The sequence below is a fragment of the Corylus avellana genome, chromosome ca3 (genome assembly GCF_901000735.1).
Source record: "Corylus avellana chromosome ca3, CavTom2PMs-1.0".
NCBI classification, from domain to species: Eukaryota; Viridiplantae; Streptophyta; class Magnoliopsida; order Fagales; family Betulaceae; genus Corylus; species Corylus avellana.
The window spans coordinates 29,255,107-29,281,692 of NC_081543.1; the positions used below are offsets into that span (position 1 = coordinate 29,255,107).

Consider the following 26,586-nt stretch of genomic DNA (forward strand, 5'->3'; position numbering starts at 1 on the left):
TGGTCCGGCCACCCCATTTTGGCCAAGGAGTGGCTGGAACCACCCCATCTTTTTTCTCCTTTTTTCTTTTTTATTTTTTTATTTTTTTTTTATTTTGCTTTAAAAAAAAACAAAAAAATTTAATATTAAAAAGTTGCTGCACCTATCAGATGGCACTGTAGCTGGAACAGTGCCGTTCCAACTATAGTGCTGGCCCCATGCTGTTGGCAAACGGGGCCGTTGTATCTCCTTAAAGTGATTTGGGTGGCCTACTGCACAAAGGAATGATTGATCACCATTTTTGACCTTTAACTTAATTTTTTTGTTTTTTTTTATTTTTTTATTTTTCTTTTATGCATTGAGATGACATGAATCCATAGTTTCTGAACATTTTACTAGGATTTGCAGACCCAAGATCATAGCAGATCTAGATTAGTTCCAAAAAAATGTAATTATTTTTTTTTTTTACATGTCCGCACAAATAAAGGAAAAGAGGAAGAATAATTTAAATTAATAACTTTCATTTCATAAGGCGTGATCTCCAGTGGATTGAACTTGAACAACCATATTCAAAAATGACAAATTGCCCTAATCATAGATTACTATATATATATCCACGATCTCTTGAAAATGATTTTTTTAAAAAAATATATCGAGAAAGTCTACCATAACATCAACTTCATTGTGAAGACTTAGCCCCACACTTCATTTTTGTTTTTTGTTTTTTGTTTTGTTTTTTCAAACTATCTACTTTTCAATAACACCCTCACATTCTACCTTCTAAGTCTTTTTCTATTTTATTTAAATATTTTCATTATTCTTACTTTTTTTTTTCATGATTACAAAATGACTTCAAAATTAATTAAGAGGAAATAGAATGGAGAATAAAAAAACTAATTAATTAATTATTATTATTATTATTTTTTGGCTTGTTGGGTAGTGAAAAACTCAACAAAAAGTTTAACTAGTCTCGGGAGCTGGATGCACTATCTCGGTGAGATAATTTTTTGCTAGCGTATTAGTCAAATTAGCAAAAAAGTTAATTTGACTAACTAAATGCATACGGACAAAACCGATCGTATCCATCGATTACGGAAGCAAAACCTATCTATCATCTTGACTATCGACTAGAAGCAGAGAATCTGAAATAGAATGTAAGGGAGATGTATTCTTAGCGCAGGTGAGAAGTACTTATTAAAAAATATATATATTTTTTAAGTGCTTTAAAAATATATATTATTTTATTAAATTGGTTTGTAAGATTTAATTATTACACGCTCTCAGGGGCGAAATTCACATTATAGAGAATTTCCTCAAAACTTTTGAAAAATAATTTATAAGTTTATAGTTTGTATATATGTGAAGACCCTTTCAAAATTATATATATATATATATTAGGTAAAGTCCATATACCTCTCTCAAACTACCACTCAATTGACAATGTCTCCGCCAAATTTTCAATTGTGACAATGTCTCATCAAACTACCAAAACACTGTCAATGTTCTCTCCAATGACGAAACTACCCTTAGTAAATAAAAACAAAAAATACTAAAACTTATAGAAAAAACTTAGAACTAAAAAAAATAAATAAATAATAAATCCAAAGGGTGAAAATTTTCAAATTAAAAAAAAAATCATTTGTATAATAAAAAAATAAAAAAATTTGATTTTTTTGTTATAAAAAATGAAGTCTTTGTTTTTTGTTTTTTGTTTTTTTTATTTATTACTTTTTAAGATAAAAATTTCTGTTTTAAAAAAATTAACAATTTTCGTTTAAGAAAATAAAAATTTTCTTTCTCTAAAACAAAATTTTTTAAAAAAATGTTTCTTTTAAATAAAAATTTCTGTTTAAAAAAATTCATTTGAAAAAAATTAAAAATTTTCGTTTCAAAAAATATTCATTTTAAAAAAATATTTATCTTTAAATTAAAATTTTCATTTTCATTTTCTAAATTTTAAATTTTATTTATTTTTTAAAAAAAAAAAAAATTAAAAATAATTATTTTTCATTTTTTTTTTAAAAAAAAATTTAAATTTATTTATTTTTTGAATTTATAGGAGTACTTTTGTTTTATTGATAAATACATAGAGGCATTTTTACCTTTTTGCTACCCTTAGGGAAGACATTGATAATATTTTGATAGTTTGGGTGGACATTATCACAATTAAAAGTTGGAGAAATGTTAATAGTGATAGTTTGAGGAAGGTCCGTAGACTTTACCCATATATTTTGTTTGACCTCCAGCTATCACATCTAATCGATCTTATCCTTTATTTAATAAATTTAATAAATAATTTAATTCTTCTTTATTAAGTAATAAATTTAAGTCTTCAGTAAAATGCTGCTTGTAGAAATATCAGTAACCCTCTTTTTAATTTTCACCCGTGACAAAAAATCGCGCATGATCATGAAAGTTCTTTAAAAACTTGTTGACTTCTATTACAAAAATCCTTGGAAACATGAACGTGGAGGCTGAGTGGGAGGATTTGGATCCACTAAAATTCTTAAAGGAAATTTTAGATCTAGGTCGTATATTTTTTATTTAAAGGTCATTATTTTGTCACGTATCTTATTACTAATAAAATAATAAATATTTATTATCTTACTAATCGTGGGGACACATAGTAGAACAATAACTATTAAATAAAAAATATACAGCTTGAATTCAAAATTTCAAAAACTAAAATTTTCTAAGAATTTTAATAATTCTAGATCCGAGTAGGGGCTGCTTTGTTTCCCACATGAGACAAGGTAGCCGACAGAAACCAACATATAATAATAATAATAATAATAATTATTATTATTATTATTATTAGTATTATATTCGTTCTTTCCCTCTCCATCCCAAACCAAATGTCAAAAGCTGGCGTTGACAAGGTGGCGTATTATTGAGTACTTCTAACTACTTTATTCTTATATGGTATGAGGTGGGACAGACAATAGTATTTAGAATTATTAAAAGGAAAAGAGTAATATTATATATTACATCTTCGAACTATTGGATGATATGATAGTATATTGGACAATATGAATCATATGATAGTATTTATTAGTTATTGTTAAAAAAAAAAATATATCCAAAGATAGTTAGATTCTAGGGTCACATCAAGTCAATAGATCATGAAAATAAGATAAGTGTAGTAAATGGCAATTCTCAAGCAAAAGTAGTTGAGTAATGGTAAATACTTTACTCATCTCATTCAGATAATGTGACAATACTCATTTAAGATAAAGGTATAAGTTTCAATTTGGGTTGGATCGGCGCGTCAATCAACGGAGGTTTTTGGAATTGATTTGTTATATTATATACTTGATTAGAAAAAGTAAGGAAACTGTTATCCAAATATAACATAGAGAGATGTCATTATTGGAAACCGATCATGATCTCCATTTTACCAAGAAAAAATAGATGTCATTATCTTTCTTCCGTAAGATTTAGAGTTGAGAAAGAGAGAGAGAGATGGATTTCTTGAGCTTTGTAATTGGCCTTTGCCTCACCTGGATCTTAATCCAAGTTGCTTTCTCTATGATTCCAAGTAGGAAGTGGAAGGCAAATCACAAAAAGCTTCCACCTGGTCCAAAACCTTTTCCGGTCATGGGAAACCTCTTGGAACTCGATGATCAACCCCACAGGTCCCTAACCAGGCTTGCCAAGGCTCATGGCCCCATAATGAGCCTAAAACTTGGACGAGTAACAACAATAGTCATCTCTTCAGCAGACATAGCCAAAGAAGTCCTCCAAACACATGACCAAATCTTGTCGAACCGAACCATCCCGGACGCACTCCGAGCCCACGGGCACGACATGTTCGGCTTGCCGTGGATCACCGTTTCAAGCAAGTGGAGAAACCTTCGCAAAATATGCAACGGTCAACTATTCTCCAACGCAGCACTTGACGCCAACCAAGATATCCGGCGGAAGAAAGTGCAAGAGCTCCTCGCCGAGACTCGTCAAAGCTGCCTAGCCGGTGAGGCTGTGGAAGTTGGGAGAGCCGCTTTCAAGACTACGCTTAATATGTTATCAAACACCATTCTTTCGGTTGATTTGGCGGACCCGAATTCTGACGCGGCTAGAAAGTTCAAGGAGATCGTGTGGAATATCGTGGAAGAGGTAGGGAAACTCAACATAGCAGATTATTTTCCTTTGCTTCAGAAGTTGGACCCTCAAGGGATAAGGCGGCGCATGACAGTTAACTTCGGGAAGATGATAGACCTCTTTTCCCGCATGATTAACGAACGTTTGCAGTTGAGAAAAGTGTCTGGTTTTGTCACGAACAATGACATGTTAGATACCCTTCTCAACATCAGCGAAGAAAACATTGAACAGATGGACAAGACGACGATGGAACATTTCTTCTTGGTTAGTATTATTACTCTCTATTCATATTGAATATATTTCATACAAAATGGGGGAAAGGAACTCATACAATTTATTAGTCTCTACAAAATTATAAATATTTTTTAAACACATAAGAAATACATATTTTTTTTAGTATAAATTGTTAAAAAGACACTTCTCACTTGTTAAGAAATACATAACTTTATTTTAGATACGGAATTGTTGAAAAGCAAATTGTAAATTAACTATATATGATTATGATGAAAGGAGACCATCAAACAAATGATCAGATAAATTAGTTGAGCCCATAAAGTCCCTGAATGGGAGGGCATAATGGCTTAGTAGGAAGGGTGTCGCAAGTGGTTGTACCAGTTGAGCCCATAGGCAGGTCCAAATAATTGCACCGAAGTCTCATAAATTTGGGCGACTTGGCTTTCTCTCAAAACAGCCACTTGGGCAACAGTGTCTTCTTTTTGTTGTTGTGTGATGTTTTGTTTTTTTTTTTTTTTTTTTTTTTTGTTTGTAACAAGACATTTAATAACAAACCAAGGGGCCAAAGGCCTTACAACAGGAGAAAGAAAGAGAGGGGAGTGGATTCTTTCCACTACATAAGGGGAATGATGGAGGGGGAAAAAAAAGTGGGAATGCAGCCCGAGACCACTCTTGCCACGGCCCAATAAGCCACATGGTGGGCGCAGAAGTTAGGACTTCTGTGAATTTTCTTTGCCTCTCAAATGGGGGAGGCTGTAAGGAGCAACAAGGAGTTGGCAATCACTGATTGTATATGCCAGTCTAAAGTGATGGAAGGGTTTTGCAAAGCATCTATAATCACCGAGGAGTCACCTTCAAGAGAGAAACTTGTGAGCTTCAAAGAGGCTGCTAATGAGGCAGCAAGCTGAGCTGCAAGAGCTTCACCATAGATGGGATCACATGGAGGATTTATTTGGGAAATAGCCTTAACAATGTGACCCTTTGAATCTCGGCAAACAGCAGCCTGCACTGAAAATTGTTCCCTTATAGCAGTGTCAAAATTGATCTTGTGTGATCCTGCTGGGGGAGGAGACCAGAAAACTTTTACAAAAGGGGAAGAAGACTTCCAAGCTGCTCGGCTAGGAATTTGTCCTATCTTCTGTCCGCTATTCTAGAGTCAAATTTGGTTCAATTTCAACTTTAAATTCTTATAGGTTTATTTTTTCATTATTTTTGTAGTCAGTCTATGCGGCTGCCACCAAATTGAGGCAGCTAAGCGTAGTCCAACACGGGGCTGCTTTTAAAAAAAAAAAAAAAATTAAAAGTGAAAAAAAAAACAAAAATGAATTTTTAATGCTTCAAAATTCGTTTTTAGATTCAAAACAAAAATTTAGGGGTAGAAGGTTAACCTTTTATAAATGATATCACCTTAAAGGGATTTAGTCATTCTAAATTTGATGCTAATGCCTCAAATTTAGTGCTAATGCCTCAAATTTGGTTATCCATAATCTCTATTGTAACCTCTTTCCTCTTCGGTTAAAAAAAAAAAAAAAAAATGGCAGACACTTGGCTGACTCAATTTGGCAGCTGAAAATCTCTACTCTCAATATTTAGACAGTAATTCCTATGCTCAAGTATAGGAATTACCCATCTTATGGCTTTTCTTCTTTTAATGCAAGTTTTACTAGAAATAGAGGCAATTTTTAACATCATATTTTGACAAAAAAATAAAAAGTAAATAACTTCTGGTTGTTATTACTTAGGATCTATTTGCTGCTGGCACTGATACAACATCAGCCACATTGGAATGGGCAATGGCAGAGCTACTTCGAAACCCAGAGGCACTATCAAAAGCCAAAACAGAGTTGCAACAAGTAATTGGTGAAGGTCACCCGGTTGAGGAATCGGATATTACTCGTTTACCTTACTTACAAGCAGTAGTGAAAGAAACATTCCGGTTGCATCCGACAGTTCCTTTGTTACTCCCTAGAAAAGCTGAAGAAGATGTAGAAATCAATGGTTATATTATCCCAAAGGGTGCACAAGTGTTAGTGAATGCATGGGCTATAGGCCGAGACCCGAGATTTTGGGAGAATGCAAATTCATTTATACCGGAGAGGTTCTTGGGGTCGGAAATTGATGTTAAAGGCCGAAACTTTGAGATTATACCCTTTGGTAGTGGAAGGAGAATATGTCCTGGTCTGCCATTGGCAATACGAGTGTTGCACTCGATGTTAGGTTCTCTTATCCACACCTTTGATTGGAAGCTTGAAGATGGGGTTAAACGTGAGGACATGAACATGGAAGAAAAGTTTGGCATAACTTTACATCTTGCACATCCTCTAAGAGCTGTCCCTATTCCAGTCTAAAATAGGCTGAAGAATTTACTTTGTTGTAGCTTAAAAGAAGAAAATATGCATATCTCAAAAAAGGAAAAAAAAAAAAAAAAACATTTTGTATTAGCATATGTTTGGTGTATTGTACTTTAATTTTTTGTTGAATAACAAATAGGGCTTGTGATTTTGATCATGACTTCAAATATAGCCGAGGTTGGAGGTTGTAAAAGAAGGAAGACTTGCTTTTGGCCAGTTTAGTACTACACCCAGAGCTTAATTGGCCAATATTTATTCTATTGTATGTATGTGTATGCATGTGATAGTACTGTGATTTTAAGTCGAGAATGGTTGGGGCATCGTATTTGTTTAATTATGTTATTGTTTAATCATCTCTCACACCGATCGATGGTAATTTGTGGTAATTTAATCTCATCAAATAATCATCAAAATCCTAAATATAATTAATCCAATCCTCATCAAATTTCTAAATTCAAGTTCCAATACATCCAATCTGATTATCACACAAAACATATTCTTTTCTAAACAAAAAAAATAAAAATAAAAAATAAAAAACACAAAATAAAAGACAAAAATGTAAACTTGACAAACAATATTGTCTCTGTCACTGTGAATTGTGAAAAGATGAGTGCGCTCCCTGGTTTGTCGCACTGCTGCGCTACCGGCACTCTTCCGACAATCTTCTAAAATGGGCCCAATAGCATGGCACGTGAGTAAGTCGGCAACAAAGACCAAATACATGTTGCATGGTCTCAAACGCCTAATACAACGAGCTGACAGTGATCGAGTCCAAAATCCAATAAAATAAATTAATTAATTAAGTCCCACATGATGGATGATGGACTTCAATCTCATGTCCAACATATTGTTTGATTTGTTCTCTATGATTTTTCAAGAAACAATAATAGAGATTGTCATAACAGTTAAAAAAAAAAAAAAAAATCTTTGGTGATGTTTGACAACTCGTTTAAATTTTTGTTCTTACCCAAATTTTAAATAGGTTCTATATTACTTTACGGTAGAAGTTAACTTTTTTCATGGAGGAAGGGGGGACTGGCTGTGGCCAGGGACCCCCAAAATGACAAGAAAAAAAAAAAATTTATGGTTAAAAAAAAAAAAAATTATGGTTAATTTTTATTCATTTTTGGCTAATAGCTCCTACCAGCGAAATTTTTTAGCCATGGGCCCCTGCCCATTTTCAGAGCTGGCTCAATCCCTGCAACCCATGATCAACACGAGGTCACTAAATATTCTTAGCTATCTCTATCTCTATATATATAAACACACACACACATATATTGGCCAGCTCATCCAGTAATTTTCCTTATGATAGTGAAAATTCTAGTAACTCTAGTTCACTGGACATCAGCTTTGGCTGTAAAGATAGCTATTGTAAAACAGTCAATGTTTTTATCAAACAAGAAGAACAAGAAGTGTTATTAATCGAGTTAATTAGTAAAGTTGAAAACCCTGAGTTAAAATTTAAATATTTAAAAAAATTAAGAAATCTTTTAATGAAAGAGGAAAACAGTAAAATAAGCAAGCCACAATAAGTCTTAGTTCACTACTAGAAAATTTTAATAAAAGTAAAAAAGAAGTAACGATTCAAGACTTACAATTTGAAGTAAATCATATCAAAACAGAGGTCAAAATGTTAAAAGACGAAAAGAGAATAGACAGTAGCAGAATAAAATGAGAAGCACAAGTAACCAGATACTCGGGCAATGAAAAGAACAAATAGACACTTCACACTTATGGCTCTAATACTAGAATTTACTAATAACGATATTGAGAAGTAGAAATATGAACAGATTGATGATTGGAGTAAACAAAAATTGTGATAGTATATAAGCACAAACGATTTGGATGCAAAATATACTGGAAAATGATTGTTAAAATAACTAAAGAATACTAGAGAATATAGGGATAAACTAAATATTATATTTCTGTGTGTATTAAACTGTATACAAAGGAGGCCTATTTATAATTGAATAATGCCATATAAAATAGAAAATACAATCACAAAATTAATGTACAATATTGCAAAATAATATCAATATATATATATACAGGGAAAAGAGGTCAAATCAACAATTATGGTGATATCAAAATATATTCATAATATATTCTAGGGGAAAAGGCAGTTTACCCCCGTGAAGTTTTAAGGGTTTTTCAAGTTTAACCTCAAAGTTTAAAAATTGGCAATCTACCCCCCTGAAGTTTCAAAAATTGGCAATTTAAACCTTCCGTTTAATTTTCTGTTAAATTGGACGGAAATTTTTTTAAAAAAACCTAAGGGTAATGATGTAATTTCATAGATTTCCGTCCATTTTGACGGAAAAATTAAACGGATGGTTTAAATTGCCAATTTTTGAAACTTCAGTGGGATAGATTGCCAATTTTTGAACTTTGGGGTTAAAATTGAAAAACTCCTGAAACTTCAGGAGGGTAAACTGCATTTTCCCTTATATTCTAACATCCCCCCTCAAACTCAAGGTGGTAATGTAGATGCCAACTTGAGTTTGGAAACAAGATCACGAAACCGTGCAGGTGGATGTGCTTTGGTGAACACATCGGCCAACTGATTAGTGGAAGCAATTGGACAGAGACGGAGAAGTCCTTGCAAAAGATGATGGTACACAAAATGACAGTCGCTCTCAATGTGTTTAGTACGTTCATGAAATACATCATTATGCGCAATCTGAATCGCACTTCGATTGTCACAAAAGATAGGAGAACTAGAGGTCTGAGAAACACCCATATCATGTAGGAGCCAACGAAGCCAGAGGAGCTTAGAGGTGGTGTCAGCAAGTGCACGATACTTAGCTTCAGTGCTAGAGCGGGTAACAATAGATTATTTCTTGCTACATCAAGAGATGAGAGAATCACCAAGTAAGAAACAATAACCCGTGGTGGAACGACGATCAGCGGGATCACCTGCCCAATTAGCATCTGAATATACATGTAAGTCTAATGATAAGTGAGAAGAGAAATCAAACCATGAAACAAAGTGCCCTTCACATAGCGAAGGATGCGAAGAACAGCCACATAGTGAACTGAGCGTGGTGCAGTCATAAGCTGACTAACAAGATGAACCGCATAGGCAAGATCCAGCCGTGTCACAGTAAGATAGATAAGACTTCCAACTAACTGTCGATAGAGAGTGGCATCAGAAAGTAACTCACCATCAGTGGCACGAAGTTTGACAATGGTCTCAAGAGGATTATCAACAATTTTGCAATCGGTAAGGCCAGCTCGTGAGAGGAAATCTGAAGCATATTTGGCTTGAGAGAGATAGTAACCATTGCATCAGAAGACACTTCCAATCCAAGAAAGTAGCTGAGAAAACCCAAATCCTTCATCTCAAATTGTTGACTCAAAAACTGTTGAAGGTTATGAATACCGACAGTATCATCTCCAGTAATAATCATATCATCAACATATAGTAAGAGTAGAATGAGACCAACATCAGATAGCCAGACAAAAAGAGCAGAGTCATAGGGGCTAGAAACAAGCCCAATTTGCGCAATAGTGGAACTGAATTTGGCAAGACAAGCCCGTAGAGCCTGTTTCAGACCATACAATGCCCGAGGAAGTCGGCAAACCTTGTGGGGTGGATGATTGTACCCAGGAGGAGGCTGCATATAAACTTCTTCACTAAGATCACCATTGAGAAATGCATTTTTCACATCCATTTGAAAAAGATCCCAACAACGCACAGAAGCCACAACAAGGAGGGATCGGACAGAAGTAAGGAGAGCCACCGGCGCAAAAGACGCCTCATAATCAATACCATACTCCTTATTGAACTCCTTTGCCACAGGACGTGCCTTGTATCGCTCAACAGACCCATCAGATTTTATCTTAATCTTGTATACCCACTTGCACCCCACCGCAGTTTTACTTGGAGGTAAATCAACTAAGTTTCAGGTATGGGTTTTGGAAAGGGCATTAAGTTCTTCAGACATAGCATTCTGCCAAAGAGGGTTAATATGAGCCTCCCGAAGGGAGTGAGGTTCATGTAAAGTAGCAAGAGCAGAATAACAGTGATAATCATGAAGATGGGAAGGAAGAGCTGTTACCCAAGTGGAACGACGAGGGATAGAGGGAGCTGGCTCAAGAGTAGATAGATCAACAAACGGGGCAGAGTCACTAGGGTCGACCGTCGGAATGTCGTCTGGAGAGCTTGTCGTCCCTGCATCAAGATCAGTAAAGTCGGGGAGCAAATCAAACGAGACATTAGTGAAGACAAGAGAAGAACTAGAGGGACTAGGAGGAAAAGAATCCATTTCACTAAAGAACCTATGTTCCCAAAAAGTGACGTACCGCGAAATGCGGAGCCGTTTGGAAATAGGATCATGACAACGATATCCTTTGTGTTCAATGCCATACCCAAGAAAACAACATAGGCGAGAATGATGTTCTAATTTTGTGCATTCATGGGGTGGAAGAAGCACGAAACAGACACAACCAAAGATGCGGAAGGATTGGTAATCAGGATGAGAACCATAAAGGAGTTCATAGGGGGACCTATTTAAGGTAGTGGGAGAGGAGACCCTATTAATGGTATAAACAACGGTAAGAATGGCTTCTCCCCAAAAGTGTTTAGGGATACAAGCAGAAAGGAGCAAAGCCCTAACAGTGTCTAAGATGTGCCTGTGTTTACGTTCAGCACGACCATTTTGCTAAGAAGTATTTGGGCATGAACAATGAGGAATAGTGCCATTTTGTTTGAGGGTAGTAAGGAAGGTAGATTCACGATATTCTATGGCATTATCAGAACGAAAAATTCTAATGTTTCGAGAAAATTGAGTTTGAGCCATCTATTGAAGTTCAGAATAAATTTTTGGAAATTCAGACCGATTTTGTAAAAGGTAAAGTCATGTGTATCGAGAATAATCATCCATAAAAATAACAAAATAGCGGGATCCCCCCCTGGTGGGAATAGGCGCAGGGCCCCATACATCAGAATGCACCAAATTAAAAGGAGCAGAAGAAATAGAGGCACTATTATTAAAAGGTAAAGCACTTTGTTTTCCAAGTTGACACGCAACACAATCAAAGGACTCAGACTTAACAGACCCTAACTGACCACTTGTAGCTATAGAACGAATACGAAAAGTAGATGCATGTCCTAAACGAGAGTGCCATAAAGTGAGGGTGGTAGATGGAGACCGAGTGGGAGTGGCAGCAGACACAGCATGAGGAAGATGGAGTGATGAAAGCTCGAACCGACGTCCAATCTTACCGGCGGTCCCATTTAGCTGTCCCGTCTGTGGATCCTGCACATCATAACCTCAGTTAGAAAAGTGCAGTTCTAAGCCAAGCTCACAAAGTTGACCAACAGATAAAAGATTTAACGAGAGATTAGGCACTAAGTACGTATCAGACATAGATAGTTGATGAGTAGAAATAGACCCAACTTGACTAACATCAAGATGGGAACCATTAGCAGTGTAAATGATGGTAGATCTAGGTAACACAGATTTTGCAGAAAATTTGGAAGAATTTGGTGTCATGTGATTACAACAAACAGAATCAATATACCAAGAGGAATTACCTAGTTTGGTGGACATGGCAGTATTAAGATTGGACTTAGATAAAACATGATGAATAAAAGCTTCAATTTCTGATGTGGTATTTTTGTGACCAAAAATATCAATAATAAAATTACCACTCGCAATAGAATGAATCCCGTAGGATAGGGCTATATTGAGGGTGTCGAACCTCAAGGACTGCAGGGGTTTAATTATCAAAATTAACTTAATTAAAAGAGAGTGAATTGGTTGTGTAAATTTAAAGTGCATAAAATAAACGGAAATAAAGGAAGTAAATATATGAGAGAGAGAGAGAGAGAGAGAGAGAGAGAGAGTAGGGTATTGACTTCACCTCTATCCGCACAACAATGGTTAATTATAATTAATCCAAGAAATTCACTCTATGCATGTTATAAATATAAATAAACAAGAAACTACCTTATTAAAGAATAAGCATAATCTATCTTCGGTTGGCACGGATCGTCCACATAACCACTAAGATGCGGTACGACCCGTCTTCCCTAGGTGTAAATTATCAAATTCTTTAACAGGATACATATAATCAATGAATAAGTGTAACCCATCTTCGGTTGGCACGGATTGTTTACCTAAATTACAATAAACTAGGGTGTAGTACAATCCGTCTTCCCTAGGCATGGCCTATCAAATCCTATTGATCATATGTCAATTAAATCCATTGTATAACCATCATTCTCATAATCACAGAAAACAAGAATGATTTGAGATCAATAAAAGTAAAATACTTTCTAAGACAAAAGAAGAATTTCACAAATATTGATTTTGGAATTTAAGAACAATTGCATTTAATATGAAGAACAAAAATCAATTGTAGCAATCCTCATAGTTATACAATTAACATGCATAAATTGAAAATCTATAAATTAAATACAATCAAACTATTGTGCTTGAATAGGGTTACATCAACACCCCACAAAGGGGTTTAGCTGCTCATGATCTCCTAAGCTCCACAGACTATTTTACTCAATTTTTGCTCTAGAAGCAATGTGTCTGTTTACAATGTTTAGAACCCTATTTATAGGGCTTAGGAGAGTCCTAGAAGCCCTAGTAATCCTATAAATTTCGGAGATTTAAGTCCAAGTCCAATTAGGAAAAAGAAAACCCAAGTCCAAATCGGAATAGGATTCGCCCAGAATTGCGTTCCTATCTTACGGGGCGATTTTGGCAATGCGGCGCTCCGAATTAGGAAAATTATATTTCACAATGATTTGTATAAATTTGAGTTAGCTTTCCAGTGCCGCTTGAATCACCTCAATCGGATATTTGAGCTGAAAGTTATGGCCAAAATACCAAGACATATGCAGAATCCAAATTTGAATCCAATCCGATTTTGACTCCAATTTGAGAAATTCCGAATTAATCCCTTCCTTTATTTGATTAAACTTAACCATGATTGGTTAAGCTTAATCATATCTTCTAGGTCTTCTCAAAGTTTGCTTTTAAGCCCAAAATGAATGGAATTAATTGCATCTTTATTTATAACCTGAAAACACAAAAACAAAACAAAATCAAACAAATAACAACGCTAAGGAATTAACATATGCAAATTAAGGGGCTTGAATGTGCAACATTCGGCGCTTATCAATTTCTGTAGGAGAAAGAGTACTGGGTTGGGGTGCAATATCGGTGTAAGACATATCTGATGTATCAGTATGAGTAATCGCAGCAGCCTTATGACTAGGAGTTCAGTGATTCCCACGAGAAAGCCTTTTTCTACATTCACTATACCTGTGGCCATATTTTTGACAATAGTGGCACTGGATATTCCGATTGGACTAGGAAGACCGAACAGGAATAGAATTAGGGGCACGCGTATTGCGTGATGTAGTGGCCATGACCATTTTAGAGGTGTGCTACTTCATAGTGGAAAATCAGGTCTCTTCTAAAACGAGTTCACTAAGAGCACTTTCCAAGGATGGCAACGATGAGCGGTGAAGAAGAGAAGCTCGAGTATGCTCAAATTCATCTCGAATTGCCGCAACTCGGCCAAGCGCATGCTATCACGAAAAGCGATGTAATCAGAGGCATCTTTCTTATCCCTCCACTCTGGCTCACATAATGACAATTGATTCCAAAGATGAGTCATTTGTGAATAAAAATCAATAATACTCTGACCTGGTTCCTAGCACATGCGATGAAGCTTGGTCACAATCTGAAACCACTGAGCAAGATCGGTAGTGTTGTAGCGTTGAGCTAACATGTCCCAAACATCTTTGGCATTGTCAAGATTGCCAAAGGTCATGTTGATGGAGATGACACAAGTGTTGGAGAAGACACAAGTGTTGGAGAACCAAGAGATAATCCTGTAATGGAAGCTTCTCCAAGTTCGAATGCGGGTAGTGAAACCGCAGCGAGTTCCTCTTTTCCAGCAACAGGTGTAGGTTCTTCGCCAGAAACATACTCCCAAAGACAATGTCCTTTGAGCCACCTACTCATATTTTGAGACTAAGCAGGGTAATTGGATCCATCGAGGATGACGGGGATAGGTTGGGTAATATCTTTGGTGTTTGGGAGAGTGGTAGTACGAGGTACAACCATTTTTTTTTTTTTGGGATATAATCCGATGTGGTTGAGTGTAGAATAGGTTTTGTGAGCCTGGCGGGTTAGGATCTGGTGAGGCTGAGTGTATGTAAGGAATATAGGCTTGTTTAAAGGCCTCAGATACGGTGTAGCAGGGTGCACTATAGGGTTGTGAGCTCAAATACAAAAATAATCAGGTGTGGCCGAGTATATTGTAATGAGGTGAGCTCAAAACAACTTACAAAGAGAGGTGGCGCGTGGTGGCTCCGGGGTGCGCGTGCTTGACACAGTTTGGTAGATCGGCAGCATCCGATCCAAAATCCAAGATTCCTGTCTGCAAACGGCTGAAGACGGCGGACCGTGGTGGCCAAAAACAGTGCGGGAGGCGATGAAAATTTCCACAGAAACTTGTGGCGGCGCGTGCAGTGTATCTAAGGCGTGTGCTTAACACAGTCCAGTAGATTGGCAACCTCCTATCAAGAATTCAAGATTCTTTTTCGCAAACGGCTGAAGACGACGGCACGTGAGGCACATGAATAGGGACACAGAAACTTCCGACGGCACGTGAGAGCACGTTGAACCTCGGAATAACGATCTTAGAACGCCACAGGATAGATCAGACCTTTTTGAGCATGTTGGTATAATAGTTATACCAAAACAAGATTGAAAATGCCTTTGAATCGTGTGGAGAACATACTGACTTCCTAATTCTCTAGATAATACCAAAACTTGGCTCTGATACCATGTTAAAATAACTAAAGAATAATAGAGAATATAGGGATAAACTGAATATTGTATTTCTGTGGGTATTAAACTGTATACAAAGGGGGTCTATTTAAAGCTGAATAAGGCCAGATAAAATAGGAAATACAATTATGGAACTAATGTACCACGTTGCAAAATAATATCAATATATATACAGGGAAAAGAGATCAAATCAACAATTATGGTGATATCAAAATATATTCAAAATATATTCTAACACTAATAACGATAGATAAACATAATTAATGTTGGTAAATAAACACTTACAAATAACTGGTTGACTAATGAAGATACATGATCTTTGAAATCATTTCAATTAAAGGTTGATGCTTCAAAGGCTTACAAAGAAAATATTACAAGGATTTCAGAAAATGGGTAAGTAGCGTTTATTCCAATCATTAATCTGTTCATATGTCTTCTTCTTAATATCGTTATTAGTAAATTCTGGTATATATATATATATGCCTGAGTTATCAAAGTATGTTTTTCATTTGGAATTTGTCATAGGAAGTGGAGTTGAAGAGGAGAGAAATCAGAGGAAAGTTTGGGAGAGTGAGTAGAAATGCTTTCTAACACTAGGTTTGAAGCTAAACTCATTTCACGATATGATGTGCACAGAAATTTGCATATCTGGATATCTTCAAGGCTATGCATTTTGGGAAGATTTGGGCAGAAGCCCATTATGATCTGAAGTACCGGGAGTTGATGGCCGGGATGGTAATCAAAGAGTCCCCTTCAAGGATGAGAGAGAAAGTACCATAATGAGATGCAAGCTGCTTGGTAATCATGAACGCGAAATGAGTCGTTAGAAGCGCGCAGCTTGCAAGTTAGAAATAAACTTTCTCTTTTATTCTATGGTACTTTGATTACCATAGAAATGATGGTAATCAGAGAGTCAATGTGGCTTAATTACAAGTTGCTTACAAGATAACAAGATAAACTAATCCACTACAAACACGCAGGTTCATGTGCTCCATGTTTGCTATCCTTGAAAACAGGATCTTGTTGGCTGTCAATTACCTTGGAGTCATTATCTCCGAGGAATCAACGTTGGCAGTTTGTTAGCAACGTCGTTGGTTTGAGATGTAATATATAATATGTTTTGTGTCAAAGTCGATAGTAGCATTTGAAAAGAACATAAATATATAAACAAAGAAGAGTAGTTAGTAGTTACCATGTTTTTCGTTTGCTCTGTTCTTTACTCTGCTCTGTTCTTTCCTCTGTGGGATTTAGAGTTGATAGAGAGATGGATTTCTTGAGCTTTGTAATTGGTCTTTGCCTCATATGGGTCTCAATCAAAACCTTTTCCTATAGCAGAAGCAAACCAGATCACAGAAAGCTTCCACCGGGTCCCAAACCTTTTCCTGTCATCGGAAACCTCTTAGAACTCGGCGACAAACCCCACAAGTCCCTGACCAAGCTTGCCAAGGCTCATGGCGACATAATGAGCCTAAAACTAGACAGAGTCACCACAATAGTCATCTCTTCAGCAGACATGGCCAAACAAGTCCTCCAAACACATGACCGGCTCTTGGCCAACCGAACCATCCCTACTGCCTACCGAATCGACAACGTCGGAATAGAAAAATTCGTTTCGCCTATCGTCCGTCGTATAGTCAGTTATGGTCGGCACACGGTTGGTACACAACACGCGGTGGATTTGCCCAGGCCTACAACCATGTAAGTTTTGACGTTATGTGTAATTAATATATTTTATTCTATTTTATTTTGGTTCTTTGCAAATAAAAAAATTAATTTTAATAGTAATATTCTAACGTTCCTCACATGTATGAAATCAAACACTTTCAAAAAGATACACGTCTCTTAAACCTTAGAAAGAGAGCAGCGCAAAAAGAGCATAGCAGAGTGGGGAGAGAGATACGAGTCCCTCCTCTCCACTCCCTTTCTCCTTCTCCCTTGCCCCTCCTTTTTCCTGCCTCCATCGTAGATCAACCAGGGCGCGTGTGTCAATGGTCTTTAGGGTGCTTTCTAGCGGTGTGTGGTTGGCTGGTGGTGACGTGTAGAACACATAAGGGTTTGTTGGGTTTTGTTATTGTATTTTCATTATTTTTAAATAAGAATGTATTTGCACTAGATCTGCTTTTAGTAGCGATCTATAAGGTGGAGTTTTATTCGTTTTCTTAGATTTTGTTTTTATGAATCCTTAAGAATAACGGAATTGTTTCCAGTCGATCTGTTGCTTTCTTATGGTTCATTTTCTGAGGGCAAACCATCAACCGATGACGGAGGAGTTATCAAGCATAAAGAAGAATTGTCACTATGGTAAAGGCAACGAAGGAGATTGCAATTAATAAAGCTGTCACTATGGTAAAGGCAACGAAAGAGATTGCAATTAATAAAGCATTAGTAGTGGGAAAAAAAAAAAAATGGTAAAGTTCACTTAACCCCCTCAAACTACCACCTCAATGACAATCTACCTTCCAAACTATTAGTTGCGACAATTTATCCCGCAACCTACCAAAACAATGACAATGTACTCTCAATTTTTTTTTAAAAAAGACGAAATTACCCTTACAAAAATAAAAATAAAAATACTAAATTTTATTTATTTATTTTTTTCAAATTTTTAAGGGTATTTTTGTTTTATTGAAAATTTTATAGGGGTAATTTCGTCATTTTGCTAGCATTGTGAGGGACATTGTCATTGTTTTGGCAGTTTGGGAGGTAAATTGTCGTAATTGATAGTTTGGAGGTAGATTGTCATTGGGGTGATAGTTTAAAGGGATTAAGTGGACTTTACCCCTCCCTCCCCCCTCGCCCCTAAAAAAAAAAAAAAAGGAATCAAGAGCGTGGCAGTGGATAAAGACGTGATTCGTCGGAATTTATTGTAGATCTAAAATTGTTTGAGACGGTGACTTTTCATATAAATATTGTCTTATAATAGCTCGATGGATTATTGTATATGTCATAGATAATATTTGAGTTATGAAGATTTCAAATTATATATTTGACCTTGTACTGAGCATTTTATCTTATTTTATGATTATATCAATGAAGAGAAAATAAGTTAAAAAAATCAAAATCAAAAACTTTCTTAATTAGTGAGGCCAAACACTGAAAATAAATGCGACGATGGAAGATTCCTTCTCCATAATTACAGTGATCTGTCATTCTCCATAATTGCAGTGATCTGTCATGACTTGTTTGAAAATATTTTCTATTCTCAGAGCATATACGTCCCCTTCTCTAAATTTTAGTTAGAAAATTTAATTTTTTCAATTTTATCTATATGCTTTTTTAAGAACACCCTCACATCTACCTTTTAAAACATTCTTTACGTAATTTAAGAGATTAGTAAGAAGATGGAGGTGAGGTATCTTATTCTTGAAGGTGATGCGAAGGAAATTACGCAAGCCCTGCAACGTGATAGTCTGTGGCATGAGAGTTATTGCATGTTAATTGATGAGGCGAGGAGAAATTTGCGACAGCACAGAGAATGGCATGTTAGACATGTGGGAAGACAAGCAAATGACACGGCCCACACATTAGCTAAGGTGGCAATTTCAACCAAGGAGGAGATATTGTAGAACAGGGAGTATCCTGACTGTATCCATGCAAAAGTCCTTGCCGAGCAAGGTTCCTCTTAATAAATGAAATGAGTTCTTTATTCAAAAAATAATAATAATAAGAGTAATTTAAAATATTACACCAGCATCCTTGATATGTTGTAACAGTCTTTATCAATTTTTAATTTTTTTTTTTCACAATAAGAACTTATACTGTGTTTGGTAAAGGAGTGGGTTGGACTGGACCTAAAATTTCAAAAAAATCTTCTTAAAATTAACCCCAATATTATTGCTTTTAACATCACATCAATCACTTTTTATTATTATTCAAATAAAAAAATCACTATAAAACAAAATTTTGTACTTTTTTATACAAAACATTCTCATTTTTTTCTCTCACATCAATCAAATCTACTACAGTTTCGACCCACTTCCTAAGTCCACTCATTTGCCAAACATAGCCGATGAGTAAAGCCACATCAATCCAGTGATACAGACTTATAGTGGTGAATTACTCTCAATTTAAAAATTCTTCATTATTTTTCTTTAGAAACTCACTTCAAATTGATTTGAGACCAAAGATAATGAAGAATAGAAAAAAATATATATTTTTGTCTTGTTGAGAACTGTAGCTGCCAATAAAAAGTTAACTACTCTCAAGAGCCCATGAAAACATTTTTGCTGATTTTTTGTTATTGAACTAGTTGCACAGTAGAGAAACGTTAACAAAATTAAACAAGAGTAAGTTATTATTATTATTATTATTATTAGGACATCATTTTTAATCTAAATGTTTAAGATAATAAGTTTAGGTTTATTATTATTTTTTACAATTTTTTTTTTAATGTGAACACAAACTTTACAAGTACATTTACAACTAAATTATTAGCTGCTAAAATGTTAATTTGAATGTAAATGCTATCAAACGGACAAAACCATCGTGGGGACCCTTCAATAGAAGAAGGGAAAGCAATCTTCGATTTTGACCATTTAAGGTCGTTGGTAGTTACTTCTGCCGACATGAATCTGCAGAATCATGCTCAAAACTAGCAAATTGCCCTAATCATAGAGCAGGGTTTGTTTGTCGAAAGGACTTGGTGATACGACTATCCTAAAATCAACCACAATATTTTTATTTTTTACATTACATTAATAACTTTTTTTATTTTTTATTTTTTTAAAAAAAAAACAATAAAAAAATTATTTTTTTTTCCACTTTTTTCATACAAAATATTCTTAATTTTTTCTTCACATCAATCAAATCTATTACAGTTACAGTCAACTTCATTTTTAAAGTCCTTTTACAAACGCAACCTATGATTAGGGCATAAAATCTACCAAAACATCAACTCCATTTTTCCTTCTTTTATTATTTGTTTCCTTGAGGATTGGATCATTTTTTAATAAAGCTATATTTACTCTTATTTCTTTATACAATTTTTTCTTATTTATAATAAACTTTTAAAATCATTTATAAGCATAAAAAATAAATAGAAAAATGAAAGTAAATGTAAGGTTACTCTCTTCGAATAATACTCTAGGTAGTGATATACTGCACTTTGAACGTAAAAAATTTATTATTATTATTTTATTATTATAATTTTTAAAAAATAAAAATAAAAAAAATTTATGCCCGGCGTGCATTTCTGTTGATGCAGGCCGGGCGTGCATGGTGAGATTCACAAGACAATTTTGGTTTGAAAAGGAGATATTTTAAACAAAGCTAGCTGCTGCGAGAGGAAATCTCACAGAATTTGTAATATGACTGACTAGGCGTTTGGAAGTGCATTTTTTTTTAAAATAATCTGCGATTTTAAACTAAATCGTAATTTTAGGGTGTTTGGGATTGCGATTTTAAAAACACAAATTTTAAAATCGCAAAAAAATCTGCGATTTTCATAAGCTGATTAGAGGGTGCTTATTTGAAAAAGTGCGAATTTAAAACAAAATCACGATTTTTATTAAAAAGATATTTGACGCAATAGTTACCTTTTTTAGAATGGGAATGAAAAAAATACCAAGAATACCTACCTAAAATATATTTAAAACCCTTCATTTCTCTTTTTTTCTGTCTTGTTCATTCTTATTGGTAATTTGGTCATGAAACCGCAATTATATGCTAATGTTATCCAAACACTCAATTGATAAAAAAAGTACTTTTTAGTATGTTTTACCAAACGTTTGTACGATTTTAAAAAGTAGCGATTTTAAAAACATAATTTTTAAAAATGCAATTTTTAAAATCGCCCTTATTAAAATCGAATTCCCAAACAGACTCTGATTGACAGTCACAGTCTGGCAACATTAAAATTTCTGTTTCTTACGTACTTTTGGCAGAACCACATTTAATATGGAAGACTGCACTCCCCCCAAAACTTACGAAAAATTGTGTAAAATTTATGGCTCGTATGAGATGGGCCAGATGGTGCCTTCTTTCTTTTTTTTTTTTTTTTTTTAATTAATTATTTTTTATTATTATTATTATTATTATTATTTATTATTTTTAAATTGCGAAGATTAGATGACATCTACATTCATCCGTTCACTTTTCTCATTGAGGTGCCTATTCTATACATTTAGGGTAAATATATCATAAATTTTTGAGTCAATTTATCAAAATTAAAATTTTTTAAGTTTTTTATTTTTATTTATTACAATTTATTCCCTAAAGGAATTGAAATGCCAATAAACTTTTTATCGTCAAATTTTTTTAACTGCCACTAGATTGATTGAAATGCAACATTTTGCCACGTCAACATAATAATTTTTTATTAATTTAATTTTAAAAATTAAATAAAAATTAATAAAAAAATTTAAAACAAATTGAAAGGGTGACCAGAAACTACCCTAGTAGTGGGCAAACTACAGTTGAGGTGGTTGGAGGGGTTGAGCCACCCCTTAGGTAGTTAGCGGTGGCCGGGGGTGGCCTGCATGCCACCTCATTTCATATCAGCAACAGCTTCTCTAAGCGCAGAGAAAGTAATTTTACATACAGAGTGTGAGAATTTGAGAGAGAGAGAACGATCTCAGATTCTTTTGTCTGGAGAAATTTTCTTGTCTCTCTGGGGAAAATCTCATCCTTTGTAGTATATTTGACTCTCTGGCATGAATTTATCTGACTGCAACACTCCTCCTCCCCCTTATCTATTCGCCGCTTCTTTGTAACAAAATTCTCTTTGTTTGTGGGATAGTTATTTAAGCAGATAATCCTTTAAATTGCAAATTAATTTGAGAAGGGTTTTTGTTTGGTTTCTTTGTTGGAGTAGTAGATCTGGAGGTTAATTTGAGAATGTGGCGGGCCATCTCATATTATTTTATAAATTTTTTTTTTAATTTTTCTTTTCTTTTTAAAAATAAAATGATATTTTAATATTTAATTTATAGTAAGACACGTGACATTTTATAGTGCGTTGGATCAAAATGAACGGTCCAAATGAAAAATTAGAGAATCTCCAATTATCCCCTCAATTGAAAGGAATCCGGATCCATAAAAATAAGACATTTCTCCACCGATTTTCATATTTAGTTTTCAATATTCATAGTTTTAAAAGTTCACAAGTGAAATTGTTGGGATTCTCCGTAATTGTTATATGAGAAATTTATAAGCTATAAGCCCTAATGAGACGGCACTATTTGCCCTAACTTGCACGTCATTCCTGTCCCTCTCGGAATATATATATATATATATATATATATATAATCATCCACAATTCCACCCAAATGACAGTGAATGAGAAGGCACTCTTTGCAGTTTGTGATTCCTATCCCTTCAAATCCAATCTGTTCCCCTTTTTTTGTTTCTTTTGTGCTTTTGTTAATCTGTCGTATCATTTGTCAAAGAAGAAGAAAAGAGACGGCACTCTTTTCCCTCAGTTGCCCGTTGTATCTCCTTAAAGTGATTTGGGTGGCCTACTGCACAAAGGAATGATTGATCACCATTTTTGACCTTTAACTTAATTCTTTTGTTTTTTTATTTTATGTTCTTTTATTTTTCTTTTATGCATTGAGATGACATGAATCGATCGTTTCTGAACATTTTATTAGGAATTGCAGGCCCAAGATCTCAGCAGATCTAGATTAGTTCCAAAAAAATGTAATTATTTTTTTTTATATGTCCGCACAAATAGAGAAAAAGAGAAAGAATAATTTGAACTAATGATTTTTACTTCATAAGACGTGATCTCCAATTTATTGAATATATTAAAAAATGACAAATTGCCCTCCTACATATATCTACAAAGACTACAATCTCTTGAAAAGGATTTTTAAAAAAATATATATATTGAGAAAGTCTACCATAACATCAACTTCATTGTGAAGACTGAGCCAACACTTCATTTTTGTTTTTTTGTTTTTTTTGTTTTTTCTCAATTTCAAACTATCTACTTTTCAAAAGCACCCTCACATTCTACCTTCTAAGTCTTTCTCCATTTTATTTAAATCTTACTTCTTTTTTTTTTCATGATTACAAAATGACTTCAAATTTATTTGAGAGGAAATAGAATGGAGAATTAAAAAAATATTTTTTTTTTAATTTTTAATTTTTAATTTTTTTTTTTTTTTTTTTGAAGGAAAATCATTCTTATCTCATTAATAGAGGAATCAAGAGCATTAAAACTCTTACAATCACAAAACATAACGTTCTGAAAGATCCTAGCCGAAGCTAAAAGATCAAAGTCGTAACTAAAAGATTACACATCAAAGACGCCAAACATCCGCTAAGCTATAACTTATCTTCAGTTGGAATAACAGATCTACGCTAGGCAGACACAAACTAATGCATAAGTAGCTCTTATTCCTCGACCCTGGGATCAAAAGGACCCCATGCCGACACACATTCTCCTGAACCCGAAAGCCAGGATATCGTTCATATCCACAACCCCAGGGGTCTGGACCAAAATAACAAGCGAGGAGATCAAGAAAGAGGACAAGGCCTTATTACAAGCAGCAAGAAAAACAAGAAAAATATAGGGAAAATCAAAGCAATACAACTAAAAATTTAAAAATAGGAGCACACTCGGCGGATGACAGCAGCCGGAAGAAAAGCCGATCGCTTGCTTGCCAGAAACTAATGCATAGATGGCGTTGGAAGCACATCGCGGTGGGGACGCGTGAAAAGAACCAGCAGAAGACGGTAAACGGCAAAGCTGGCGTGGAGGAGATCGGCGGCGCACTCAAAGAAATTGGGGAGAAGTTTGAGTTAATCCCCCATGAGCGGCACCCACAAAGTGTGCCCAAACAAAACCTAGCAAGAAAAAATAAACAAGCAAACAAAGAACAACAACAAGGAAAAGAAAGCGAAAGCGAAATCCAAAAACAAACACAAAAAAAGAAAAGAGACACGGATCGGGGAAGAGAGGGGGGAAAGGAAGGAGGAACAGATCAAAAAAAGAGAGGGGGAAAGAGAGGAGGGGGGAGAGGGAGAAATCCCTCCCCCTCAACTGTGTGGCACTTCCTTTTTGGCTTGTTGGGTAGTGAAAAACTCAACAAAAAGTTTAATTAATCTCACGAGCTGGATGCACTATCTTTGTGAGATAATTTTTTGCTAGCGTATTAGTCAAATTAGCAAAAAAGTTAATTTGACTAACTAAATGCATACGGACAAAACCGATCGTATCCATAGATTCCATCCTTCAATAGAGGAAGGAAAACCTATCTATCATCTTGACTATCGACTTGAAGCAGAGAATCTGAATTCAAATAGAATGTAAGTGAAATGTATTCTTAAAGCAAGTGAGAAAGCACTTATTAAAAAAAAAAGAATGCTTTAAAAATATATATTATTCTATTAAACTAGTTTGTAATAATTAATCATTACACGCTCTCAGGGGCGAAACTCTCATTATAGAGAATTTCCTCAAAACTTTTGAAAAATAATTTAAAAGTTTATAGTTTGTATATATGTGAAGATTGAAGACCCTTTCAAAACTATATATATATAAAGCAAGTGAGAAAGCACTTATTAAAAAAAAAAAGAATGCTTTAAAAATATATATTATTCTATTAAACTAGTTTGTAATAATTAATCATTACACGCTCTCAGGGGCGAAACTCTCATTATAGAGAATTTCCTCAAAACTTTTGAAAAATAATTTAAATGTTTATATTTTGTATATATATGTGAAGATTGAAGACCCTTTCAAAATTATATATATATATATATATATATATATATATATAGAGGTAAAGTTCACATACCTCCTCTCAAACTACCACTCAATTGACAATATCTTCGCCAGACTTTCAATTGTGATAATACTCTCCCAATTACCAAAACACTGTCAATGTTCCACCCCAATAATGAAACTACCATTGTTTTATTGAACAATGGGTCATATACTAAACAGTGTCTAGCCAAAGGCCGTTACCAAACGAAGCCCTAAATACCTTATTCTTATATGGAATGAGATCGGACAGACAATAGTATTTAAAACTATCAAAAGAGAAAGAATAATATTATATATATTATACTTTTGTACTATTGGACGATATAATAATATTTAACAGTTATTGTTAAAAAAAAAAAAAAAAGTTAAATATTAAATATCTTATGGAGTGTCGTTGTTTTATTTTTTTTTCCTTAGAGTTTGATTACGGAAATTTATATGAATTAATTAAATGTTGACACGTGATACTTATTTAATTTAAAAAAATTAAAAAATATATATTTTAAAACGAAATAAATAAAAAAAATTGGGAGTAGTCGAGCCACCTCCTTAGCCATTTGGGTAATTTTTTTTTTTTTAATTAAAAAAAAGTTTTTTTTTTTTAAACGAAAATAAAGAAAAAAAAATTTGGGGTGGTCCAAAGGGGGCCACCCCCAAATGGTCAAGGGGGTGGCTAGGCCCTTGGTGCCCAAAGGGGTTGGCTCGGCCACCCCCAACCACCATTGGGGGTGGTTTCGGCCACCTCCACACTCACTGGGGGTGGTTTCGGCCGCCCCCGTGGGCACCAAGGCCACCTCCAAATGGCTCCCGAATTTTTTTTTTTTTTTGTTTTTTTAAATACTTTTTTTTTTCATTTTAAAAAAAAAAAATTAAGTAGGTGTCACGTGTTAACATTTGATTGGTCTACATAGATTTTCGTTAAGTCAACTAATGGTCAACTGACAGAAAAATTAATTAGGCCTATTATTAAAACCACATGGACCTGCTATGATAAAAATCAAATCCTAAAGAAAAAAAAAAAAAAAAAAAACAATTAAACCCCAAGGGTTATTTAGTATTTAACTAAAAAAAAATCCAAAAATGGTTAGATTCTAGTGTCACATCAACTCAATAGATGAAAATAAGATGAGTGTAGTAAATTGCAATTCTCAGGCTAAAGTAGTTGAGTAATGTTAAATACTTTATTCATCTCGTGCAGATAATGTGACAATACTCATTTAAGATAAAGGTATAAGTTTCAATTTGGGTTGGATCGGCGCGTCAATCAACTGATGTTTTTGGAATTGATTTGTTATATTATATACTTGCTCAGAAAAGTAAGGAAACTGTTATCCAAATATAACATAGAGAGATGTCATTATTGGAAACCGATCATGATCTCCATTTT

At 34.6% G+C, this 26,586-nt stretch overlaps 1 protein-coding gene across 1 annotated transcript; it reads left to right on the forward strand.

Annotated features, from left to right (window-relative positions):
- The first annotated feature begins 3,441 nt into the window (after positions 1 to 3,441).
- LOC132176008 (geraniol 8-hydroxylase-like) lies at positions 3,442 to 6,690 on the forward strand. The gene is made up of 2 exons (XM_059588110.1): positions 3,442 to 4,341; positions 6,054 to 6,690. Exons 1-2 carry the CDS (start codon positions 3,442 to 3,444, stop codon positions 6,657 to 6,659), a joined length of 1,506 nt encoding a protein of 501 aa, XP_059444093.1. The 3' UTR covers positions 6,660 to 6,690.
- Positions 6,691 to 26,586: the final 19,896 nt, after the last annotated feature.

What these genes read in the sequence shown, in the direction of transcription:
- LOC132176008 (XM_059588110.1), top strand. Translation starts at nt 3,442, where the DNA reads ATGGATTTCTTGAGCTTTGTAATTGGCCTTTGCCTCACCTGGATCTTA. An exon ending in CGATGGAACATTTCTTCTTG is followed by an intron (nt 4,342 to 6,053) that starts GTTAGTATTATT and finishes GTTATTACTTAG; the next exon opens with GATCTATTTGCTGCTGGCAC.